General features: G+C 42.4%; 1 protein-coding gene across 2 annotated transcripts in view; it reads left to right on the top strand.

Moving 5' to 3' along the window:
• Positions 1-23,784, top strand: part of IARS1 (isoleucyl-tRNA synthetase 1) — a 1,809,950-nt gene that overhangs the window by 1,129,768 nt on the left and 656,398 nt on the right. For both annotated transcript variants that reach the window (XM_044077404.1, XM_044077403.1), the window contains one exon: positions 21,023-21,144. In XM_044077404.1, coding sequence (XP_043933339.1) covers positions 21,023-21,144 — 122 coding nt within the window. The remainder of the gene's footprint in view (positions 1-21,022; positions 21,145-23,784) is intronic.

The following is a 23,784-nucleotide window of genomic DNA, read 5'->3' as shown; positions in this document are numbered from 1 at the left end:
ACGAATATTGATACTCCCCCTCCTTTTGTGGTTCGGTCCAAGTTTTGTGGCCGAAAAACATGGTATGAGGTATAACCTGGTAGTGCTGGGGTGCTCTCGGGAACCTTGAACCAGGTTTCTATTACTGCACAGATATCGATGTTCTCCATGCTAAGGAGAGTTTCGAGTGCGTGCATCTTGAGGTTTAGACTTCTGGCGTTGAGTAGCATTACTCTTAGTTTCTTATCCCTTGTGATACCTATGGAGGTGGGTTTGTCTTTTGAGCCTTGCCTAAAAGAGGCACTATGGGGGTGGCAGGAGCCTTTGCCAATATCCGAAAGCCCAGGGGTGACAGGTGCAAGCCGTCCCTAGCGAAGCATCTTGGCTTGTCGAGCATGTCATCCCAGGCAGACAGGCATTGGATCCCCTTTGAATGACACCAATACTTAAGCCAATTGTTGAAATTGATCATCTTGTCTTCATATTGTGGCATCATTCTTGGTGAGGGTAAGATGCTACTCAAGGTCAGGGTCATACCGGCCTGGGCTACATGCTCAGAGAGCTCCTCTATGTCTCTTTTCATGTAGTCCAGGGAGGTACGTCTCAGGTCATTCACACCAGCATGGACAATGACTGAGTCATATTTGTACTTGCCTTGGAGTGACCTGAGTGCATGTCCTAGTTTTATATATAAGAACAAACCAAATTTGAAGAAGTTGCTGTGTTACACTACTCTGATAAACAAAAAGGCGTAACGAGTCCAGGAACCTCACAAGTGCTAGAAATGAATCCACAATGTAAATCCACATGAACATACTTTATTCAAAAACGTTTTCGCCTCCGTAAACACAGAAGCTTCATCAGACAAGAAGAAAAAGGCGCCAAGTGTATTAATTTAAAACATTTTAGCCAAGTGACATGATGTCATATCCTTAGCAACAAATTAAGGCAATTAATGATTACTAAAAACCATGTATCTTCACCAGGGAAAATCAGTATGTCTTTAACTCAGAAGTATATACATATAAAATGTATATACACTCATTAGCAACCAGTTAAGAGTATATTATGTACATTTCTAGTGACTATATATATAGAAAATGTCACAATTAAATAAACTTAAAATATAAAATGTAAAATATGAGAACAAACACATCCTAACAATATTAAGCTCAATCCTAAAATATAATGAGTATAAAAGTATATAACCAATGCGCAAAAGAAGTTATATATAAAACTGTACTCAAGTACAGAAATACTTTGCCATATTTAAACCTAAAGGGTTATAGATTTCATGCAAAGGCAAATCTTAAAAAACCATAAAGGGTGTTACCAATAATAAAAAGTGTTAACAAAGACATACACACTAACTACCTCAGGTAACTTCTATATTTTAAAACTACAGAAATATTGCATGCATCATTCAACCCAGGGACAGAAAAGGCATCTAATAGAAGTTGCCATTCTAATTCTTTTATTTCGAGTAGGAGGGGTTGCGGGCCACCCCTAATACCCACACTAACGAGGTCAATGCCCATAAAATAAAAACTATGTCCCACGTGATTTAATATATGTTTTGAAAGGGCGTTGTCGCCTTTTTTATTTATTTACACTACTCAACAGCATCATATGAAAGCAAAAGTAGTAGATCTGCCACTACCTCACCATGTGGGAATTGTAGATATTGTGGCTGTATTGATTCTAGTAGCAGGTTTGTGAACCCCGATACAGGATGGGTGTTCCGATTTAAGAGTACCGTTACTTGTAATACTCTGGATATAGTATATTTGGTATTTGTAATTTATGTTCCAGTTTCTATGTTGGGAAAATCAACAGGAAATTTAAGGAGAGGATTAGGGAACATATGTATGCAATCAGTATATCCTATAAATGTAATGCTTTAGCAAAACATATTATGGAGAGGGGAAATGTACACAGTTTTAGGTTTTTGGTTATTGAGAATATTTATGCCATTGAGAGATTAGGGGATGTAAGTAACAGAACAAAATATTTTGAAACACAGTGGATTATTAGGTTAGGAGCCACTAAAGGCAGTGGACTTAATGATGTTGTGCCTTTGAAACCCACACTGAAAAAGCGTACATTACGGAGGTAGTCTACTGCATTTTATGTTTTGTTTTTATTTAGATTTAGTTTTTATTTGTATATGGCTTTAGTATAAGTTTTTGTGTCATGTGATTAGATAATCAGTGACTATAATCGGGGATGTCTGTATTTAATTAGATCTGATGAAGCGATGGGATTTTGTCTATCGTGAAAGCGCTTATCTGTTACATTTGTTAAATTAAAGCACTTTTTGAAGCCTTCAACGGAGGAGTTTTACACTGTTTTTTTTCTTCGCTATGTTTTCAGTGTGTTTTGGACTTTGCCAATATTCCATTGCTCTGTGGTGACTCAGGCTTTCAGAAAGCTCAAAGACCTCCCTAAGTCTGGGCTGTGGTTGGATCCCTTTCAGACCCTGTCATTGCATTCTGAGGTGGGCTTACCTATAGTCTACTGATTTAACTGTACTGACATTGTGATCAAGACTGTAGGCACAGATAGAAGTCTTCATGGTGTGACTGAAACTGCCCACCATGACATAAGAGCACTAAAAACATACTGAATGAGCAGTTTAGGAGAAGAGTGCTCTGTGGCTAGGCCTCCCTGCTGTGTAAAAATACATACCTCACCACTTGAGAATGTCTTTTGTGATCCCCCTCTGAGTATCACATTTTCTGAGGCAAGCTTTCTCACCACCTAAAGAAGGTGCTAACGTGCCAGAAAGTTGTGCTTTTTCCTTTGCTGGCAAAGTCACCTGAGAGAACTACCATTCTAATTTCATTGCTTCAGTTCTGTATTCAGTCTGGGAGGTGGTTTTCCCATTTCATTCCAGGTTAGCAAACCTTCAAAAAGAACCAAAGGGATTTAGAACTGGTTAAAAAAAAGGGCCAGATCCACACAAATCAGTGCAGGTTAAAGCACACTTTAATGAACACTTCACTTCTCTCTCGAGCTTTGGCAGGAATGCCTTCCAGTACAAAATTCAAAAACTAGAGCTAAGTGTATATACTCCTAAATAAACTCATTAAAGTCATTCAATTAGACAATTATACAATAAAACATTTGACTAAAGCTAATTATCACATCAGTTAAATCAGTAGTTTCCATGTGCATTCTGAATTTAGCTCCAAAGGGCTTAAAGTACCATATTTTAAAATGTAAATCCTTTCTTTATAGAACAACCTAACTTGAACATTTAAATCACCAGTATTTGGAATAACTTGTTCCAAAATACTAGCCTGTAGTAACTCTGGTTTACTGGACACCATGGTGGTGGTGCTGCAGTAGTGTTGTCGCCTCACAGTAAGACGCCGTCCGGTTCGATTCTCAGCTAGAGCATCTTCTGCGTGGAGACATGCGTGAATGGGCGTACCTTCGTTGAAGTTTGTGCGTCAGGCCTGGCAAGCCGGTACGTAAAAAATAACTGCCAATCATTAGCGGACCGGAGTTCTGCTGTGGCGACCCCTTACCGGGAAAAGCCGAAAGACACAAAGTAACTCTGGGTTACTATTATGAAAGTTTTTAAAATGTACAGCAACAGGATTGGTTATTTTCTCTAACCTAAAATCTGTAATGTGCTCCTGCAGTCTAATCTTAAAGGGTCTTTTAGTTTCCCCTATGTAAAAGAGACTGCAGGGACACGTCAAAATATAAATTACATTAGGCATACAGCTGTTATAATGTCCTCTTAGGGTTAAAACTAATCCCATTAATATAACTAAAAACATTTACTACATCATTACATACACAACATGGTACAAACACTTGTTCCTTGAACAGTAACTTCTTTATATAAATTTTCTACAGGTTTAATAAATTTATTATGAACTCTTATATCCTGTATGTTTCTGCCTCTGGTAAAAGAAAAAATATGATGTGTGCATAAGGAATTAATGAATTCCTTAAATCTAAACAAGAAAGGCCGGAATTGTTTAATCAACTTAACTTGTTGGTCAGAAAAGGCATTATATGAAGTAACTATATACATTTTTCTTCATTCATGTTTGCCCTCTCTGATGTTCTTCTGTTATTCACCAAATAATTATAATCATCATAGTCCCAACTAGAAAGAGTATCTTTCAATTTAGTCAGAGCGCTTTTAATATCAATAAGATGATAGCCTCTCCTCAGAAAGATATTTATTGTAACACACATTTCTGTATATAGCTCCTCACTGTTGCGTAATCTATATACTCTTAAAAGTTCCCCAAAAGGGAGAGAATTAAGTAAGTGTGGTGGGTGGCAACTAGTTTTATGCCAGAAGTGGTTGCTATTTTCAAATTTTGAATGAATTCTTATTTTTACTTTCTCACCAACTCCTGTCAAACCTACATCCAAAAATACAACAGTATTTCCAAATTGTAGGCCATCAAATGATTTAGAAGTGGTACAGTCTGACCATGTATTTGAGCTGACAGATTCTTCCCAGAAAGAGCTTCACTATCATACTAGTCCATCAAAATGGAGCTCTTGAGGCAGGTGCAGATTGTTAGAATGTGGTGGTGGGGGGGTTAACTCCCATTTCATCAGGTCCCAAATGGGATGGATTATTTCCATCCCATTATGGGTCTCTAACTTTTAAAAGCAGATTCAACACATCTGGTTCCTGATTGTGAAGTTTTAGGGTCTCGTCACGGACACTGCATGATGCATGGATAGTATTGTTGGACACAAATTATGTGTTTTGGCTGTTCAGTGCTTAGTCGTATCTATTTCTGATTTTCACTCGGGGTGATTAATTTCTAGTTTTAAAAAAAAACTGTTATTTGGGCTTTCTTCAGCACCCAGACCCTTTTACAAGACGCTTGCTATTATGGCCAAAGCTTTGCAGGAGAAAGATCTCTGTTTCCATACCTTAGTGGTTGGCTTGCAGGTTTCATCCAGGAAATTTCTGGAAATGCCCCTACAGTGGTCTGTCTTGCGGTTGTAATGTCAGGGGAGGAATGACCATTAATTGGAAAATGTTCGGACTCCTCAGACTAGCCTTCATAGGCATGAAACTGGATACTCTTCTGTGCAGATTGTTCCTTCCCTTGAAAGGAAGTCCAGGAGGTCATGACATGGGCACTATTGATAAGAACACAATGTAGGATCCATTCTTACTCTTGTCTTTTGTTGAGACATATGGCATCAGTTACACTTTTGAGGGTGTAGGCTGTGGTGCGGTCTGAGAAGTGTGAAGCTGTAGAGCCATCGCAAGCTCAAAGATCTTTTCCCTAATATCAGACTTGTATTGCTGGTCCCTGGAGTGGTGGATAATTCTCACCAACTTTTTCGGGGCCCTTCCCTTCCTGCAGCTGTACCTATTACAAATTCTTAAGATTAATGCTTTACTTGTGGTTTGTGATCACTTGGCTTCCACATGATAGAGGGATGTGATTCTCCATGGAGAGAAGACTCTGTATCTGCTGTCAAGAGCTTTGAACAGTTTTACTAGATATGAAGGCCTTGAAGGCACAGTTAGTTTCAGAGCCACTACTTATTCTGTTTTTAAACAGCCAAGGAAACACAAAATCCTATTCCCTTTGCATTGATGCAGTCTTTGCTTAACAGTGGGTCATACACAAGGCATCAGTCTTTCATTAGTTAAAATTTCTGGAGATGTGAGTGAAATAGCAGACTCCCTGATCCACTACTGTAGTCCTGTCTTGGACTTGTGAATGTGGAGTCCATGTTTGGCTGTGGTGTTCAGAAGTGTGACACTGCTAAGAATGACTTAATTACCACTTGGGAAAATTTGCCTCTCTCCTGTTGATGCCACAGGGCAGGGGGATGATATTGTTGGGTACGATTTCTGTATTGTTGCTTGGGAGATTTGTGTACAGTTTCTTACCATTCCTGACAGTTCTGAACACCATCACATAGTTCAGGGAAGGAGGACTAAAACTTGTTCTAGTCTTTTAATGGTGGCCAAGAAAGGCTTTGCTTCAGGGATGTAGGCCTCTAGCAGTACAGGAAGCTCACCAAGTCGTAAACAAGGGTGTCAACCAAAGATGGAACATCATCCGATTCCATTTCTTGGCCTGGGTCCTACTATTGATTCCTTGATCTTGCTGTATTTGCTAACTTCATGTTTCTAGTTGTAATGAACCATTTACAGGTTGCCTGTGTTCATTAGAGAGACAGGTGCCAAACCAGGGATGACTTTTCTGTTCCCCATCCACTTGTTCAAGTTACACTTGTAATAGGTGACTCTATCGTCAGACACACTGACATCCCGCTCACCAGGCTGAACAAGGAGAGGGTCACGGTGAGCAGCCTGTCGGGTGCTAGGATCCGCCACATAACACAAGCACTCAGGTCACTCCAAGGCAAGTACAAATATGACTCAGTCATTGTCCATGCTGGTGTGAATGACCTGAGACGTACCTCCCTGGACTACATGAAAAGAGACATAAAGGAGCTCACTGAGCATGTAGCCCAGGCCGGTATGACCCTGACCTTGAGTAGCATCTTACCCTCACCAAGAATGATGCCACAATATGAAGACAAGATGATCAATTTCAACAATTGGCTTAAGTATTGGTGTCATTCAAAGGGGATCAATGCCTGTCAGCTTGGGATGATATGCTCGACAAGCCATTTCGCTAGGGACGGCTTGCACCTGTCACCCCTGGGCTTCGGATATTGGCAAAGGCTCTTGCTACCCCATAGTGCCTTTTTAGGCAAGGCTCAAAAGACAAACCCGCCTCCATAGGTATCACAAGGGATAAGAAACTAAGAATAATGCTACTCAGCCAGAAGTCTAAACCTCAAGATGCTTTTCGAACAAACTCTCCTTAGCATGGAGAACATCGATATCTGTGCAGTAACAGAAACCTGGTTCAGGGCTCGAGAGCACCCCAGCACTACCAGGTTATACCTCATACCATGCTTTTCGCCCCAAAACTTGGACGAACCACAAAAGGAGGGGAGTATCGATATTCATCAAAGATACCCACACCTCCAGGTTGGTGGCAAAGCGAAACATCAGAGACTATCCATGTGCAACTAACAGTGGGTAAAACTGCCTTCCAGTTTATAGCCTGCTACAGACCACCCTCCCAAACCCAGGAACCCCACTCGGTCTTCCTGAGAACACTGGAAAATATGAAGGTCTCTCCAAACACCATTATATTGGGACTTCAACTACCCAAACATAGACTGGGAGCATTACTCTAGCTCCAACACCCTAGTCCAAAGGTTCCTAGAATTTATAAACTCAAATGCTATGGAACAACTTGTTACCACTCCCACAAGAGGGGAAAACATACTGGACCTGATCATCACCAACATGGGGACTCTATGCTCCAGACCAGAAGTGTATCCCTCACTGGTAAGATCAGACCATAAACTAATCTCACTGGATATTCACATCCCGACCCCACCCCCTGCCCAGAAAACCACAGTGAAAACTTCTCTAAAGCAAATTCAAAACTGAGGTGGAATCCTTCAAAGCCCCCGGGCCTGTGGAAAATACAGCCCAGACTGCAGAATCCTTTATAAACGCATTCTATGAACACCTTCAGGAATGCATGGATCATGCGATCCCAAATAAAACCAAGACCCAATCGCAGACGTCCTGTCTGGTGGACCCCAGCCATAAACAAACTATACAATAGAAGGAGGAAGCTACTAAATGATAAAGCAAAATCCCAAAAAGGGAAGGCATCACTGATCAGTATTAGCAAAAAACTACGGGCACACATAAAATTGTCTAAGGCCAGCTTCGAGAGAAAAATTGCACAGGACACTAAGGATAATCACAAGGCTTTCTTTAGTTATGTTAGGAACCTGGGTGGTAATTCCCAGATATGCTCAGAATTAGTCCAAAATGACAAAAATACACGAAGCCACAGACATTGCCAACATCCTAGCTGACAGGTTCAGCAAACTTCTCCCCTCCCACCAAAGGGCAAATATCTATCCCAGCAGAGTGCTGCCCCCTGACATCTCAGATGCTCAGGTAAGAGCCCTCTCCAAAGCAAAAACACAGCATCAATGGGACCAGATGGTGTCCGGATCTCGGCTACATGAACTCAAAGAAGAGCTAAACCCAAACATAAAACTACTGTTCAATCTCAGCCTTACTACAGGATATGTGCCCAAAGAGTGGCGTACAGCAACAGTGGTCCCTCTCCATAAAGGTGGTGCCTCAACGGATCCTGGAAACTATCGCCCCATAAGCCTGACCAGCTTGGTCTGCAAAGCTATGGAAAGGATCATCATGGACCTCATAAATAAAGATATTGGGGACCTACAAACACTGGATCCTACCCAGTTCGGCTTTGTTAAGGGCAGATCCTGCCTCTTAAACCTGGTTGATGTCTTTGAAACAGTCACCAAGGCCATTGACGAGGGGAAGGTGGTCCACACAGCCTACCTGGACCTCGCAAAAGCCTTCAATACAATACCCCACTGGCATTATAGATAAGCTCACCAGCTTAAATATAAACCCCTATGTCACTAGATGGATTGCAAACTGGCTCAAGGACAGAACCCACATGGTTAGAATTGCTGGAGCCATGTCAGACTCCAAACCAGTTACAAGTGGTGTCCCACAAGGCTCAATCCTGGGACCTCTCTTGTTGGGTATATATTTCTCGGAGGTACAGGCCAACACGGAAGGACTGTGGCTGACCAAGTCAGATGACTGCAAACTGGGTGCCATAATCGACTCTCCAGCCGACACAAGCATCCTCCAAAAGGGCCTCATAGAAACAGACAACTGGTGCCAGTGCCATGGCCTCAAGCTAAATGCCAAAATGTGTATAGTCATCCCCTTTGGCAAAAACAAAGTGCCCACAAATTACCACATAGGTGGAAATCCATTAAGTACAGAAGAAGTAATTAGGGAGCTGGGGACCCAAGTTGATAGCAATCTCTCATTTGACAACCACGTGGCCAAAGTGGTTAGAAAAACATTTTATATAGCCCACCTAATCATGAAGGGATTCACATCTAGATCAGGGGAGGTCATCGTGCCTCTTTACTCATCCCTCATCAGGCCCATAATTGAGTACAATGCCTTTTGGGATATACCTTACCAGACACCTGCAGCAACTGGAAAGACCCCAAAAGTACCTCACCAAGAGGATCAAAGGGCTCAAACAGATGCCATATTCTGCCCGGTTAAAGAAACTCCAGCTCTACTCAGTGGCATACCGCCTGTTCAGAGGCGATCTGTGCCTGACGTATAAAGCCATGTCCAACCCGGAATTAATGGACATGCTGCACCTCAGAAAATCCAAATCCCATCGAGCTACGCGGTCGAGAGACTTGAACCTCAGCACTGAAATAAATAGGACATGCTGGAGGGACAGATTCTTAACCCAGAGGCTTCCTTCACTCTGGAATAAAATCCCAGTCCAGGTTAGGCAGAGTCCCTCATTGACTCTCTTCAAGAGGAATCTTGATGAGTGGATGGGAGATCGTAGGTTTACCCCGGGTATCACTTCTGTGTCACTGTTAGATAGAGGCACAGTATACTAACCTCGAAAAAGGGCATAGCAAAATAAATTTAAAATGGGTGGCGAAAGCCAAACACATTCTGGCTAGGCTTATAAATGCCCTAGGGCAGATAGCCTAGTATGAACCTATGAACCTATGAACTTGAATTGGGTTAGGGAGGAAATCTGCTTCACATGGATGGGGAGCCTTTTCCAGAAACGGGTTAATCTCTGGGATATATACTGTCTGCCCAGCAGGTCCTGTTTATATCACAGGCAAGGTTTAAGTCTTTAGAATGGGTAATGCTGGTGCTGTTTGTTTTGCTGATATGCAAGAGTTCCCTCAGAGTGGGGTCTGACAATGCCATATGTCAGGCAATAATCTCCCATTAAAAGCCTATAGGAGACAGAATACAGGGATAGAGCCTATTACTTACTCCCTGTATTCTTTTAATGAGAAACCTCTGTGGACGTTCCAATTGTTGCATATGCTTGGTTAGGTACATACCAAAGGGGGCATTTTACTTAATGATAGGTCTAATGAATGCCAAATACAGTTAAAAAATAACTTCCTTGGACTTAGATGCCATACCTTTGTTTATAAGTTGCACAACACAGAACAATTTCCTCATTACTGTAGATATGTGATGGTCAAAGGCTATATTACTGTGTGTGTCCCTATGTCCCTGACTACTGGGTCAGCTCTAAGGGGTGTGTTGGCAATATGACAACTGGTGTCATTCTAAGGGGATGCAGTATTTGTCAGCATGGAAGGAGATGGTCAACAGACCACGCTGCTTTGCCAGGGATGGTCTGCACTTCTCCCCTCTAGGCTTTCGAATATTAGGTAAAACATTGTTTTCCCCCATAGTGCCTTTTTTTAGGCAATGCCAAACTGAAAATGCTTCCGAAATAGCAAATCAAAACCAAGAAAATCTAAAGGCATTACTGCTCAATGCTAGCCTCAACATAAAACTCCACTCCCTGGAAGCTCTCTTTACCCTAGAAAATGCTGATGTCTGTGCGGTCTCTGAGACATGGTTTAAGCTGTGGACAGCACACCAACAGTGCAGGGTTATAATGCCTTCCACACATTAGGACCAGCTACTTCACAGGCAGGGACTGAAGGGAGAGGTGTCTCTGTTTACATCAAAAATAAATAGACTTCAAGGCTGGTCAAACAGGACAATGCACTTGAGGTGTTCCATGTTCAGATCACCATAGGTAAAATCCAGTACCACTTCCTTACAAGCTATAGGTCCCACTCTATGACCCAGGAAACCCATGCCATGTATTTAAACTTATTAGAAACACTAACCATCCAACCCAATGCCATATTTATGGGTTACTTTAATTACCACACTATTAACTGAGAATCCTATACAACATCAAACGTACATGCACAGATTTCTGGATTTTGTACGACACATTCCTAGGACCAGATGGTCAATACACCAACCAGGGGTGCAACCATACTGGATCTGGTTCTCACTAATATGGGAGAGTGCTGCACACTCCCTACTGTAATGCTTTCCCTGGTAAGGTCGGACCACACAATGGTCTCCTTTGAAGTAGAAATAAAACTTGGACCCCCAGCTATACTGGGAATATTCAGGAACTATTCTAAGGCTAACCTCCTGCAGTTAAGTGAGATTCTGGCAAAATTTCAAGCCCCTTTAAACCCTGAAAACACTACTGCCTATGCCAAACTGTTCACAGAAACCCTGTACAAGCATGTTAATAGCTGCATCGAGGCAGCCTTACCCACCTGGAAGAAGTACAGAACTAACTCAGAACACAAGCCACCCTGGTGGAGTCACAAATTCAGTCAGTTGTATAACAGGAGGAAGAAAATCATGGCAAAAATTAGGAGGTGCAGCACCCAGTAGGATAAAAGCAGTCTCATTAAACTAAACAAACAACTCAGAGGGCAAATGAAGTCTACCAAAGCCAACTTTGAGGTAAGTTTGGGCTCCCAGGCCAAGGACAACCACAAGACATTCTTTAGCTATGTCTGCAACCTCAAAGGCAATACACAGTTGTGTGCAGAGCTCATTGTAAATGGAGCCACCTATACTGAGCCAGAAAATGTAACTAACCTACTGGCTGATAAACTCACCTCCAGCTTCACTCCGGTCTCCCCCTCAACCTTCCCTCATGAAATATCATCAGATATAACTCCCACTACTATCACTAGGGAACAGGTCCTTAATGCTCACTCTCTAAGACCAAGAACACTGCATCAGTGGGCCCAGACAATATCCCAGGATGCCTTTTAAATAGCATGAAACATGACCTATCAGGGCCTCTGGAATTACTATTCAACTGTAGCCTCCAAACAGGCTTTGTGCCACATGAATGGAGAAAGGCAGCAGTCATCCCTCTGCACAAAGGTTGGTCATCTACAGACCCTGGAAACTACAGATCCATAAGTGTCACTAGTCTTGTATGTAAAGCCATGGAAAGAGTTATCATATAGATGATCAATAGAGATGTAGTTAATCTCCAGACACTGACCCAACCCAGTTTGGTTTCGTCAAGGGCAGATCATTCCTACTTAACCTGGTGGACTTCTTTGAGAAGATCACCAAAGCAATGGGTGAGGGCAAAATTCTTCACACTGCCTACCTTGACCTGACCAAGGCATTTGACACAATACCTCACTCGGGCATTGCTGACAACCTCAGGAGGTTAGGTACAAACCTGTATGTCACCCGGCGGATAGACAACTGGCTCACAGACAGGACCCAGGAAGTTAGAATTGGGGAGTCCACCTCTACTTAGAGGCCAGTCACAAGTGGAGAGTCCCTCAGGGATCATTCCTTGGACAGCTCCTTTTTGGCATTTACTTCTCAGAAGTCAAGGCCAATCTCAGTGGTCTCTGGCTGACTAAATTTGCAGACGATTTCAAATTAGGAGCTATCATTGAATCTCACACTGACACAAATGTTCTCCAGGAGGGGGTGACACAGACAAACAACTGGTGTCCCAGTCATGGACTAAAGCCAAATGTCAAGAAATGCATACTAGTATCCTTTGGGAGGTCCTCCATCCCTAGTAACTATGATATTAACAACACACCCCTTAGCGTTGACCCAGTAGTCAGGGACTTAGGAACACACATCAGTAGTAATCTAGCCTTTGAACGTCACGTGTCTACAGTGGTGAGAAAATCATTCTATGTTGCACAACTTATAAGCAAAGGTATGGCTTCTAAGTCCAAGGAAGTCATTGTTCCACTGTATTTGGCATTCATCAGACCCATCGTTGAGTACAGTGCCCCCTTTGGTATGTACCTACCCAGGCATATCCAACAAATGAATCGTCCACAGAGGTTCCTCATTAAAAGAATACAGGGCATAAGTAATATTTCCTATGCAGACCGCCTCAAGGCCCTATCCCTGTATTATGTCTCTTACAGGCTTTCGAGGGGAGATCTGCCTGGCATACAGGGCATTGTCAGACCCCACTCTGATGGACCTCCTGCATATCCACAAAACAAACAGTACCAGAATTACCCATTCTAAAGACTTAAAACCTTGCCTGCGGTATAAATAGGACCTGCTGGAGAGATATGGTATGTATCCCAGAGACTGCCCCATCTATGGAACAGGCTCCCCATCCATGTGAAGTAGAGTTCCTCCCTAATCCAAATCAAGTGTGACTTGGACCATTGGATGGTAAACCAGAAATTCATCCTTGGTTTGGCACTTATGTCTCTGATGCAAACAGGTAACCTGTAAATGGTTCATCTCCTAGGCCCATGCTTACACTTATCAAGGGTTTAAAAACTTGTCAGAGGTTTGGGATGCATGGCTAGGCTTAAAAAGGCTGTGGTTGTTATCCTAGCAAACATCTATGAACCTATGATAGCAGAGGTGGATGACTTCCCGAAGGATACTGTTTTGCATTTATTGGCATTTAATTTTAGTCCATGGCTCTGACACGAGTTGTTTGTCTGCGTCAGCCTCTCCTGGATAACATTTGTTTCAGTGTGGGATTCAGTGACAGCTCCTAATTTGCAATCATCTGCAAGTTTAGTCAGCCAGAGACCACTGACATTGGCCTTGACTTTAGAGAAGTAAATGCCAAAAAGGGGCAGTCCAAGAACTGATCCCGGAGGGACTCCACTTGTGACTGGCCTCTTTGTTGATGTAGACTCCCCAATCCTTACTTCCTGGGTCCTGTGCGTGAGCCAGTTGTCCATCCACTGATTGACATACGAGTTTGTACTTTAACTCCTGTGTTTGTCAACAATGCCCGAGTGGGGGATTGTCAAATTCCTTGGCCAGGTCAAGGTAGGCAGTGCGAACCATTTTGCCCTCCTCCATTGCTTTGGTGACCTTCTCAAAGAAGTCTGCCAGGTTGAGTAGGCATGATCTGCCCTTGACGAAACCAAACTAGGTTGGGTTCAGTTTTTGGAGGTTTACTATGTCACTGTTGATCATTTCCGTGATCATTCTTTCCATGGCTTTACATGTAAGACTAGTGAGACTTATGGTTCTGTAGATGTTCTTCGTGTTTCACTGTTGCAGTCATTACACTTGGGTTATCCTGCTGGCAGGCTACCCTCAGTCGGCCTGAATTACAAAGTCTAGGTCCGGCGTCGGTTGCTGTCGCCTCTTCCCTCACGTCAGTGCGCCAGGGGTATAAAAGATGCAGCCGACGCCATTTTCTTCGGTCTTTCTTGCCACGCTGTGCCCGAAGCAGAAGCAGTTCGCAAGTGCCGGTCGGCCGACTCCTGAGATTTTCATGTTCAAATTTCAGATCCGAAGTCTTCATTAAAAGCTAAGTACCCCGTTGGGGAAAACTTTTTCTTGCTCCAGACCGATGTCACTAAAAGTTAATAATTGTATTTCTTGTGGGAAGCAAATACCTCCTAAGGATTTTCATTCTTACTGTATTCCTTGCCTAGGCCCTGACCATGACGTTGCTTGTTGTCAGTTTTGTGCTAGATTTAACCAGCGCACTATAAAGCGCCGGAACGATTTTGCATTTCACTATTTTGGCCGAAGATTTAATTACACAATGCCGTCTGATAGCCAGCCGACTACCGCAATTCACAAGAAACACAAAGAAAAAGAAAAGGACAGGCATCCGAGGTCTAAAACCGACGACGAGGCTTCTTCTAAGCCAGTCACCGGTTCGCCGGCTCTCAATGAGGCGCTTTCGCAGCCCCTGGCGCCTGCTACTTTGGACCCGCAGGCCGCTATAGACTCTCACATGGAGTTGCCTAGGCCGCTGGAAGCTCAAGGTATTGGACCTTCGGAAACTATTCCCTCAGATGGGTCTGGAGCCGCTGAGCAGGCATCTGCTTCTGAGGGTGTTTTCAGACCTACTCAATTGTACATTAAAGCGACTCTAGCTACAAAGGCAAGGACTAAAGCATCTTTAAAGACAAAGAAACAAGTACAACAGCCTCATGGTCAGGCCTCCACACCCAAAAAACAGATGCTCAAAATGGCCGAAGACTTAATTACTTTGATCAGGGGTTCCCATCCCCCTCCTGGTAAGAGGCCTAGGCAAGAGACAGAATATGAATCTTCAGATCAGGTTTCCATTTCTTCAGATTCCTCTTCTGATCAGGAATACTCTCTCCCTCCCTATGAGGATTATGATGCTGAAGAATCTATCCCTTCAGCCTCTCCTGAGGATTATTCTTTTGGGGAAACCTTGCATAACATGAGGGAACATTTCCACTGGGAGAGCCAAGATTATTCTGAATCTAAGAAAAGGCTCAGGGACTTCCTTTTACTCCCACGACACAGGCCCCTAGCTATTCCGCCTGTGTTAGACATTGTAGATGATGTATTTTCAGAGTCCAGTCTGACCCCTGACTCCTTACCTCCAGCTCCTGTTAAGCCGGACAGGTACTACAGGGTGTCTGACTCTCATAAATTCCTGTTCAAAAACCCTGCTGCTGACCCAGAAACTATTTCTCAGGGTCCCAAAGGGGTCAAGGCATCCACTGCAAAAAAAACCTACCCCCTCCGACAGGGATTCTAGGGCATTAGACAGATGGGGAAAGAAGACTTACACCTCTGCTACCTTGGCTATAAGGGCTTTAAATTGTCAGTTTCATATGCTCAAATATCAGCAATATATTATGTCACTGCTTAAACAGAAAATGTTGATAAATTCTGAAGGTGCAGAAAACAAAGAAATGCAGGATTTATTGCATGCAGCTGAGCAAGTTGGAAAGCATACTTTGCAATGTGGTTTTGATTCTTTGGAGGCCTCCTGCAGGGCCGCTGTCACGAGTTCTGTAATTAGGAGGCATGCTTGGTTAAAGGAACAAAATTTACCAGATCATGTTAAAGCAAAATTATTAGATGCTCCATTACAGCATGATATTTTGTTTGGTGTTAAAGAAAATGGAGGACAAAGCTAAAGCTATGCAAACAGTCAAGGATTTCTTACAGGTGCAGCCTCCAAGATTTAGCAGCCACTGGCCTACAAAGAATTGGTCCTTTCCAGTGTCAGACAGACCACAAAAGGGCAGATACAGACGCCCAAGAGGCAGATCCCAGCCCCAAGGGTCTTACAGGTCTAAACAATGGGGTGCTTCTACCTCCAAAAGTGGAGAAGACAAATCACAGCCTTACAGGAAACAGTCCCAATGACTTCCCCCTGCCTGCGCCAAGCACTTCTCTTCTGGCAGCACCTTTAGGGGGAAAACTAGCACTTTTTTCTCAAAATTGGCACATAATAACCCAGGACAAATGGGTCTTAGACATAGTGTCACAGGGCTACAAATTTCACTTTCATACCCTGCCAAGGGCAAACGGTTGGCCAGACCTACCAAAAAAACAATGGGCAGAGACACAAAAACAAGTCTCATCCCTCATGGACATGAGGGCCATTCAACAAGTACCAGAACAAGAGCAAGGACAAAGATTTTATTCAAGACTGTTCTTGGTACCCAGAAAGGACAAAGCCTGGAGACCAGTACTGGACCTATCTATTCTAAACACATGTCTGGATATACCAAAATTCAAAATGTTGACCTTACAGCAGCTTCTGCCCATGCTGAGCAAGAAGGCTTGGCTTATGACTTTAGACCTAAAAGAGGCATACCTGCATGTCCCAGTCAGACAAACATGCAGAAGATACCTCAGATTCAAAGCTGGTTCATTGCACTACCAGTTCTCTGCACTGCCCTTTGGCTTATCTACTGCGCCCAGGGTCTTCACAAAGTGCCTGGCACCAGTAATTGCATTCTGCAGACAAAGAGGAATACAAATATATCCTTACTTGGACGACTGCCTCATACAAGCAGAGAACAAGGACATTCTACTACAGCATCTGGCGTTTGTAAAGAGATTACTACCATGCCTAGGGTACACAGTCAACGAACAGAAATCAAAACTAGTACCCTCTCAAGAGATAATATTCCTGGGTGCAAGCTTAAATACAACTGCCCAGATGGCTTATCTCACGCCAGACAAACAAAGGCAACTGACTACCTATTTCAAACTATTGGCAACAAAGGCCCAGTTATCTGCAAGAAAAATTCTGCAGGCTTTGGACTTCATGGCATCTAATTCCATATGCAAGACTGCATATGAGGAAACTTCAATGGTACCTAAAAAGTGTTTGGACTCAGCATTGCCTTAGCCTGGAAACAATAATTGCTCTCATTCACTGCCTGCAACAGGAGTTTCAATGGTGGGCGAAGGCCTGTCACCAGAACAAGGGACAGCCATTCACCTTACCCCCAGCCAGGCTGACATTGACAATGGATGCATCAGATTATGCCTTGGGGGTACACATGGCAGGAAGATGTATTCGAGGCACATGGTCCGCCAACCAAATGCATCTACATATCAATCAAAAAGAGATGCTAGCTGTTCAGAATGCCGACAGCCCTCAAGGACCTACTTCATCCGGGACAACTACTGATAAAGACAGACAATACCATGGCCATGTGGTATATAAACAAGCAGGGAGGGAGGCACTCATTCTTACCCCCTCTGCAGACTAGCCATGACTTTGTGGGACATAGCATTGACTTACCAAGTACATCTGTAGGCACAATTCCTGCCAGGAAAGATAAATACTCTGGCAGACGAACTAAGCAGAAACTTCATGGATCCCCACGAGTGGAAATTGGATCCACAAGTCTTCAATATGATAGCAAGGAAATGGGGATGCCCGGACATAGACCTATTTGCCTCTCCTCACAACTGCCAACTAAAGAGATTCTGAACACGGACTTATCTCAGACAAGCATGGAAAGTGGATGCCCTGTCTTTCAGCTGGAAAAACTTAACAGTATATGCCTTTCCTCCACTGCCTCTCCTCTCCAAAGGTACTCCTAAAGGTCAGACAGGAGAAGCCAAAAATGATACTGAATGCCCCAGACTGGCCCCGCCAGTACTGGTATCCAATCCTAAGGAACTTGTCTCAATGCCCAGCCTGGACCTTACCTCAAATACCTCACCTACTGTCCCAACAAAACAATCAGATCCTGCACAGCCAACTCAAGACCTTAAATCTGGCAGCATGGCGAATAATGTAGTCATACAAAACGCACCTCTCACTAAAGCGGTGATGGATGTCATTTTGGAGGCCAGGAGGCGTAGTACTATAAAGTCTTATGCTGGAAAATGGAAGAGATTCTGTGCCTGGAACCAGGCACAAGGAATTGACACAGAAGTACCAAATATTCCTCAGATTTTGCAGTACTTAACTGAGATGCTGGACAAAGGCCTGTCCTTTTCATCAATTAAAATTCATGCCTCTGCCATTTCCGCTCATTACAATACAGAGCCACCAGTCTTTTCTCATCCTTTGTTAAGGCAATACCTCAGAGGAGCCATAAACTTAAGGCCTCCAAGGAGATCACCAGTACCTGCATGGGACCTCAATTATGTTTTGGAAAAAACTCACTCTGCCCCCTATTGAGCCAGCCGCTACAGCTGATATAAAGTTTTTATCTTGGAAAACAGCTCTGCTCTTAGCAATAACCTCTGCAAGACGAGTCTCAGAGCTACAGGCACTCATGGCTGTGGAACTTTTTATTATTTTTTATCCAGACAGGGTTACTCTGAGGACAAACCCGACATTTATGCCTAAGGTAGTGTCCAGTGTGGCCCTTAACCAAACTATTCATCTGCCTACTTTTTATCCAAACCCACAGAATAAGGGGGAGAGAATTCTGCATTCTTTGGACATACACAGACAGCTACGCTTCTACTTGAACAGAACCAAAGCTTTCAGAAAGACTGAGCAACTACTAGTGGCATATGCTGCAGGATCACAAGGAAAGGCCATCTCAAAGCAGACTATTTCAAAGTGGATATGCCACTGTATTAGTTTCTGCTATTCGCAACATGGCAAGCCAGTGCCTAAGGGCATTAGGCCACATTCAACCAGTGCAGCAGCCACTTCAGCAGCCTTCCTCAGGGGAGTACCAACCAATGGCATTTTAGAGGCTGCCACCTGGAGTTCAGTGCACACCTTTACAAAGCACTATCATTTACCAGTCTACTCTAAATCCAGGGCAGGCTTTGCCACTGCAGTTCTGCAGGGCCTCATAGCCGCTCCTAATGCTATTTAGCTCCAGCCTCCCAACCATAGCTTTGGGATTCAACCCAAGTATAATGACTGCAACAGTGAAACACGAAGAACATAGTACAGTTGTGTACACTTACCATAAATGTAGATGTTCGAGTATATTCACTGTTGCAGTCCAGATTACCCACCCACCATCCCCCATCTCTTTTTGCTGGAACTTAGCTGCGCTTCTCTAATCTATACAACCTATGTGGTGTATTTGCTTGTAGATGAAGATGTAATATATTTTGGTGCATGCATGTTTTATTGGCATATTTTTAGCCTTCCCTTTTGGGGGCACCTGACATCTGGAGCAAGAAAAACTGAAGAAAATGGTGTCTGCTGCATCTTTTATACCCCTGGCGCACTGACGTCAGGGAAGAGACGACAGCAACCGATGCCGGACCTAGACTTTGGAATTCAGGCCGACTGAGGGTAGCCTGTCAGCAGGATAACCCAAGTGTAATGACTGCAACAGTGAATACACTCAAACATCTACATTTATGGTAAGTGTACACAACTGTACTTTTTCAGCATCTGTAGATGGCTCACCATTGTGCAGAGGGATGACTGTTGCTGTTCTCCGTTCATGAGGCACTAAGCCTGTTTAGAGGTTATAGTTAAGTAGCAATTCCAGAGGCCCTGATAGGTCATGTTTCATGCTATTTAGAAGGCATCCGGGGATATTCTCTGGGCCCATTGATGGCAGTGTTCTTGGCTTTAGAGAGATCATTAAGGACCTGTTCCCTAATGATAGCAGGGGGAAGTTGTATTTGATGGTACTTCCTGAGGGAAGGTTGCGGGGCAGAGAGAGGTACAGTTGGAGCTGAATTTATCGACCAGTAGGTTTGCTATATCTTTTGGCTCAGTATAGGTGGCTCCATTTACAATAAGCTCTGACCACAATTGTGTATTGTCTTTGAGGTGGGCAGACATAGCTAAAGAATGCCTTAAAACTCTTTCCCTGGAATTTGAACCTCAGAACTTCAGGTACTCATGTATGGAAGCATATCTGGTCGTACACGAGAATTGGATAATCCTTATGAATAACTCATATTTCTTTCAGAAAATTCTTTCCAGAGAGTCCCTGAACTAGTCCATTCATCTTTCCACATTATTTAGCATGGTGGAAAATGGAGTAAAGGAATAGGGAGACCATCACTCCCTGGATATATACCACTGGCCAAGATTTTACCTAATGCAGATGTACAACTTTTACAAAAGCAGTCTGTTTATCCCTTTTGCTCTAGGGAGTAAAGGGCTGACACCTGCCAAGTAGGCACTTTTCAAGTGGATAGTTAATTGCATTATCTTTTGCCATTAGTTAAACTGCTTCCTGGAGAAATGCTGTGGTTAGAATCCACTCCACCAAAGACGTATGTGCCTCCATTGCCTGCTTCTGCACTGCAATATTCAGTCATTTGAGCCTTGTTACTTAAACTTTTCTCCATTTTTTTCACCTTGGTAGTTAGTGCTTGGGATTCAGTCTGGAAAAAGATCTGCTAGGACAACAACTTATTTTAGTTGGCTGTTAAAAGGACCTCTTTTGATGAGTCAGGAATGTCTGCCGTCTATCTCCTTGTGGATGGTTGGTTAGCCCCACCTCCAATCCAACCCCATGGCTATTGCAATTCACAGTAAGTTGAGTGAATATACATGTGTGTATTACTTTTTAGCACTGTAGGTGTTGTGTCACCATGTCTAGAGTAGTAAGAAGAGGCCATCTTGCGGGTAGTAACAACTTGTCTGCCTCTAAGGGTGTAGGCACTGTTATATATTGGGTATGTAAACTCACACCCTGCATCACAGTGGAGTACATGAATCTTGAGTATGGAATCTTCATGAAACATTGGCTGAATTATTGACCAGTAGAAAGGGTAAATTGAATGAAGAACCCATCAAGGAGGGTTTCTCTTTGTAGATCAGTTGATACTGTAAGAGCATACCTGCTATTGATTAGATCAGTGTGACTAATGCATTTGTTTACTTTGCAGGCTCCATTTACTCCATTTATCACAGAAATAATGTATCAGAACTTGAGGCATCTTATCGACCCCCAGTCCATCCAGGACAAGGATACTGGTAGTATCCACTACCTCATGCTTCCTTCTGTAAGGTAATGAACTTAGATTTGCTGTGGTGCATCCTCTATGAAGTCCAGACTGAATAAATCCTGTCATTTAGTAAAACCAAGGAAGAAGCCATGAGCAGCAGTTAGAATACTGTGTTGCATATGTTTGATGTATGAGGAGGAAAGGAGAAGGGAGACTGATGCTGCTGAAAGAGTAACATGTTTTAACTCATTCACTCAAGAGCAGCTCAGAAAATGCTCTCTACTTGCTTCCACCATAGGAGAATAACAGTGTAGCCTGAGCTCATTTTTAAATAATCCATTTGTAATACCATACAGAAAACAAATGTTCATAAGTCTTTAACCGTACAAGCTAGAGTAATAATGTAAATGCAAAAGTTGTTCAGCAGGCACTGACCTTTCCAACAGTGTAAATGTTGGTAATGTGTATCTAACTCATTAAATATTTGCCAAAGAATGTTGATATTATGCATATTTTTTACCTTTTTGCTAAAACAAATCACAATATCTTGTTGAATGTGACATGTAGACCCATACAATTTGTAATTAATTTGTATAAATGTCAGCTTTAAAATGATACCATAACCATTACTGTGGGATGATCCTTTACTGAGATATTCACAGAAATGTGACTAATATATTTCTCATAATTGATAATTAAAGCATAATATCTTATCACCTGTAACAGAGACTACATATCACTGTACAGGTTGTGTGGCGCCATGTCAGCTTCAAAACGATGCATCATGCGTGTTGTCAGCATGCTCCTTTACAAAGAAAGGGGTATAATAATGAGAAATATGGCAAGTGTATAACTTTCATAATCTTACAAGACTGAACAAACTGATGTCTGTACATGTGTACAGCATACACAGTTCTTTTACCATGTTGTAAGGACTTACTGTCTTCAAAATGAGGTGTTACTTAGCACATTGACATGTTCCCTAGCACAGTTGTTTACCAAAAGATGAAAAAAAATATAATTTTCATAACCTATGTCCTAAGCAAACTGTCATATCTGTACATGTGTGCGGCATACAGACACAGTTCTTTTACTATGTTGCAAGTAGTAATACAGTTTTCAAATTGAGGTATTACTTAGCACATTGACATGTTCCCTAGCAAATTTATTTACCAAAATATAAAAAAATTAATTTTCATAACCTCACACCCCAACAGCTTCTCCTCTCACAACTTCAAATTATTCACTCTATCCTTTATCAACTTTCTTTCTGTCCTAGCTTGACTCCTCTTATCTCCTCATACACCCCTTCTAGGTCCCTTTGAAGCTCAGACCAAAACCTACTACACATCTACAAACCCAAGAGCAAAACTGGTCAAAATCTCTATAGCTATCACCCTACCATCTCCTGGAACAAACTCCTGCTGGAGATTTGATGTCTTAAACAACCAAAAGTTTTCATATCAGCTGTCGAAGACTTACTATAAAGCCACTGGATATGCCACTGTACTTACCCCCCCAAAAGTCGCCATCCTGTCCTATCTCTATTTCTCTGTCAGCCTTCTATTTATTCCTATTCACATTTACAACCATCTGTCTTCCTCCCTTAACTTTATTATTCTGTCTTAGTCCCTATTAATGCACTCTTACTAATATACCCCCTGCATATCTTATCTTATTACATCTGGCTGTATCTACAATTGCCTTTTTTTTCTCTCAATGTTGATATATTTCCAAATGTAATGTAAACTCAATAACCCTACACATTTTCTATGATTGTACTTTTTTCTCTAATTATAATGTTAGATTTTCCTTTTGTGTATTTTTTGCTTAAGCATTGTTAATGTCTTCTTTGTGTAAAATTTTTTAAATGTAAATATTGTGGAGTTTTTTCTCCCTGGGCCTCCACTGAAATAGGGTTATCACCTCAGACGGACAAACACGATCAACAAATTTAAAATAAAGTAAAAATAACATAAGACCTAAAAAAACTGTGATATCTGTACATGTGTACAGCACACATACGCAGTTCCTTTACCATGTTGTAAGTACTAATACAGTTTTCAAAATTGGGTATTAGGGGCTTAAAATGATTTCACATAAACTGAAACCCAAATTTGGCTTGTGCACTCATCAATGTGATAATGACTTCTAGTTATGTGAATAACAGTGGCAGCTGCTGAAAGTTTTGCCTGACAAGTGAGAGTGACTGTGTTATACTGTAACTGCAGTTACTGTTAATGTGACAATGACCTGCATTTCGTTACTCCAAGGTTCTGCATGCTCAGACAGAGGTGACAATTGCTGCACATAAACTGTTGGGTAGGCATTCATTATATTACCTTGTATAGGTGTTATGTAGCACGGACTCATTACCATCTGTTAGTAGAAGACCAAAGTAATTCAGTAAAAATAGCATAACAGTTGTATATTAGTAAACCCTTCCTCCACCTACATTCCACATATGACTGACAGAGTCAGGAATATTACCTAAAGTATGTTTGCTCTGTGATGGTACTACTGTGCAAGTAATAACATTTATCTCACTGAGCCAACTGCTGAGTAGAATCAGAAACAAAAATAACAAAGTCAGCAATATATAAATGATCTTGTTGATCCATGTAAGACTTACTCCAAAAGTAGTAATTCATTTTATCTCACCTACCCATCCCTGTGTTTAGAATAAGACACAGAAGTGAAAA

Source organism: Protopterus annectens, chromosome 7.part0 (genome assembly GCF_019279795.1).
Source record: "Protopterus annectens isolate FY-2018-M chromosome 7.part0, PAN1.0, whole genome shotgun sequence".
NCBI classification, from domain to species: Eukaryota; Metazoa; Chordata; order Ceratodontiformes; family Protopteridae; genus Protopterus; species Protopterus annectens.
The sequence above is the reverse complement of the archived record's forward strand: the minus strand, read 5'-3'. Positions and strand labels throughout refer to the sequence as shown.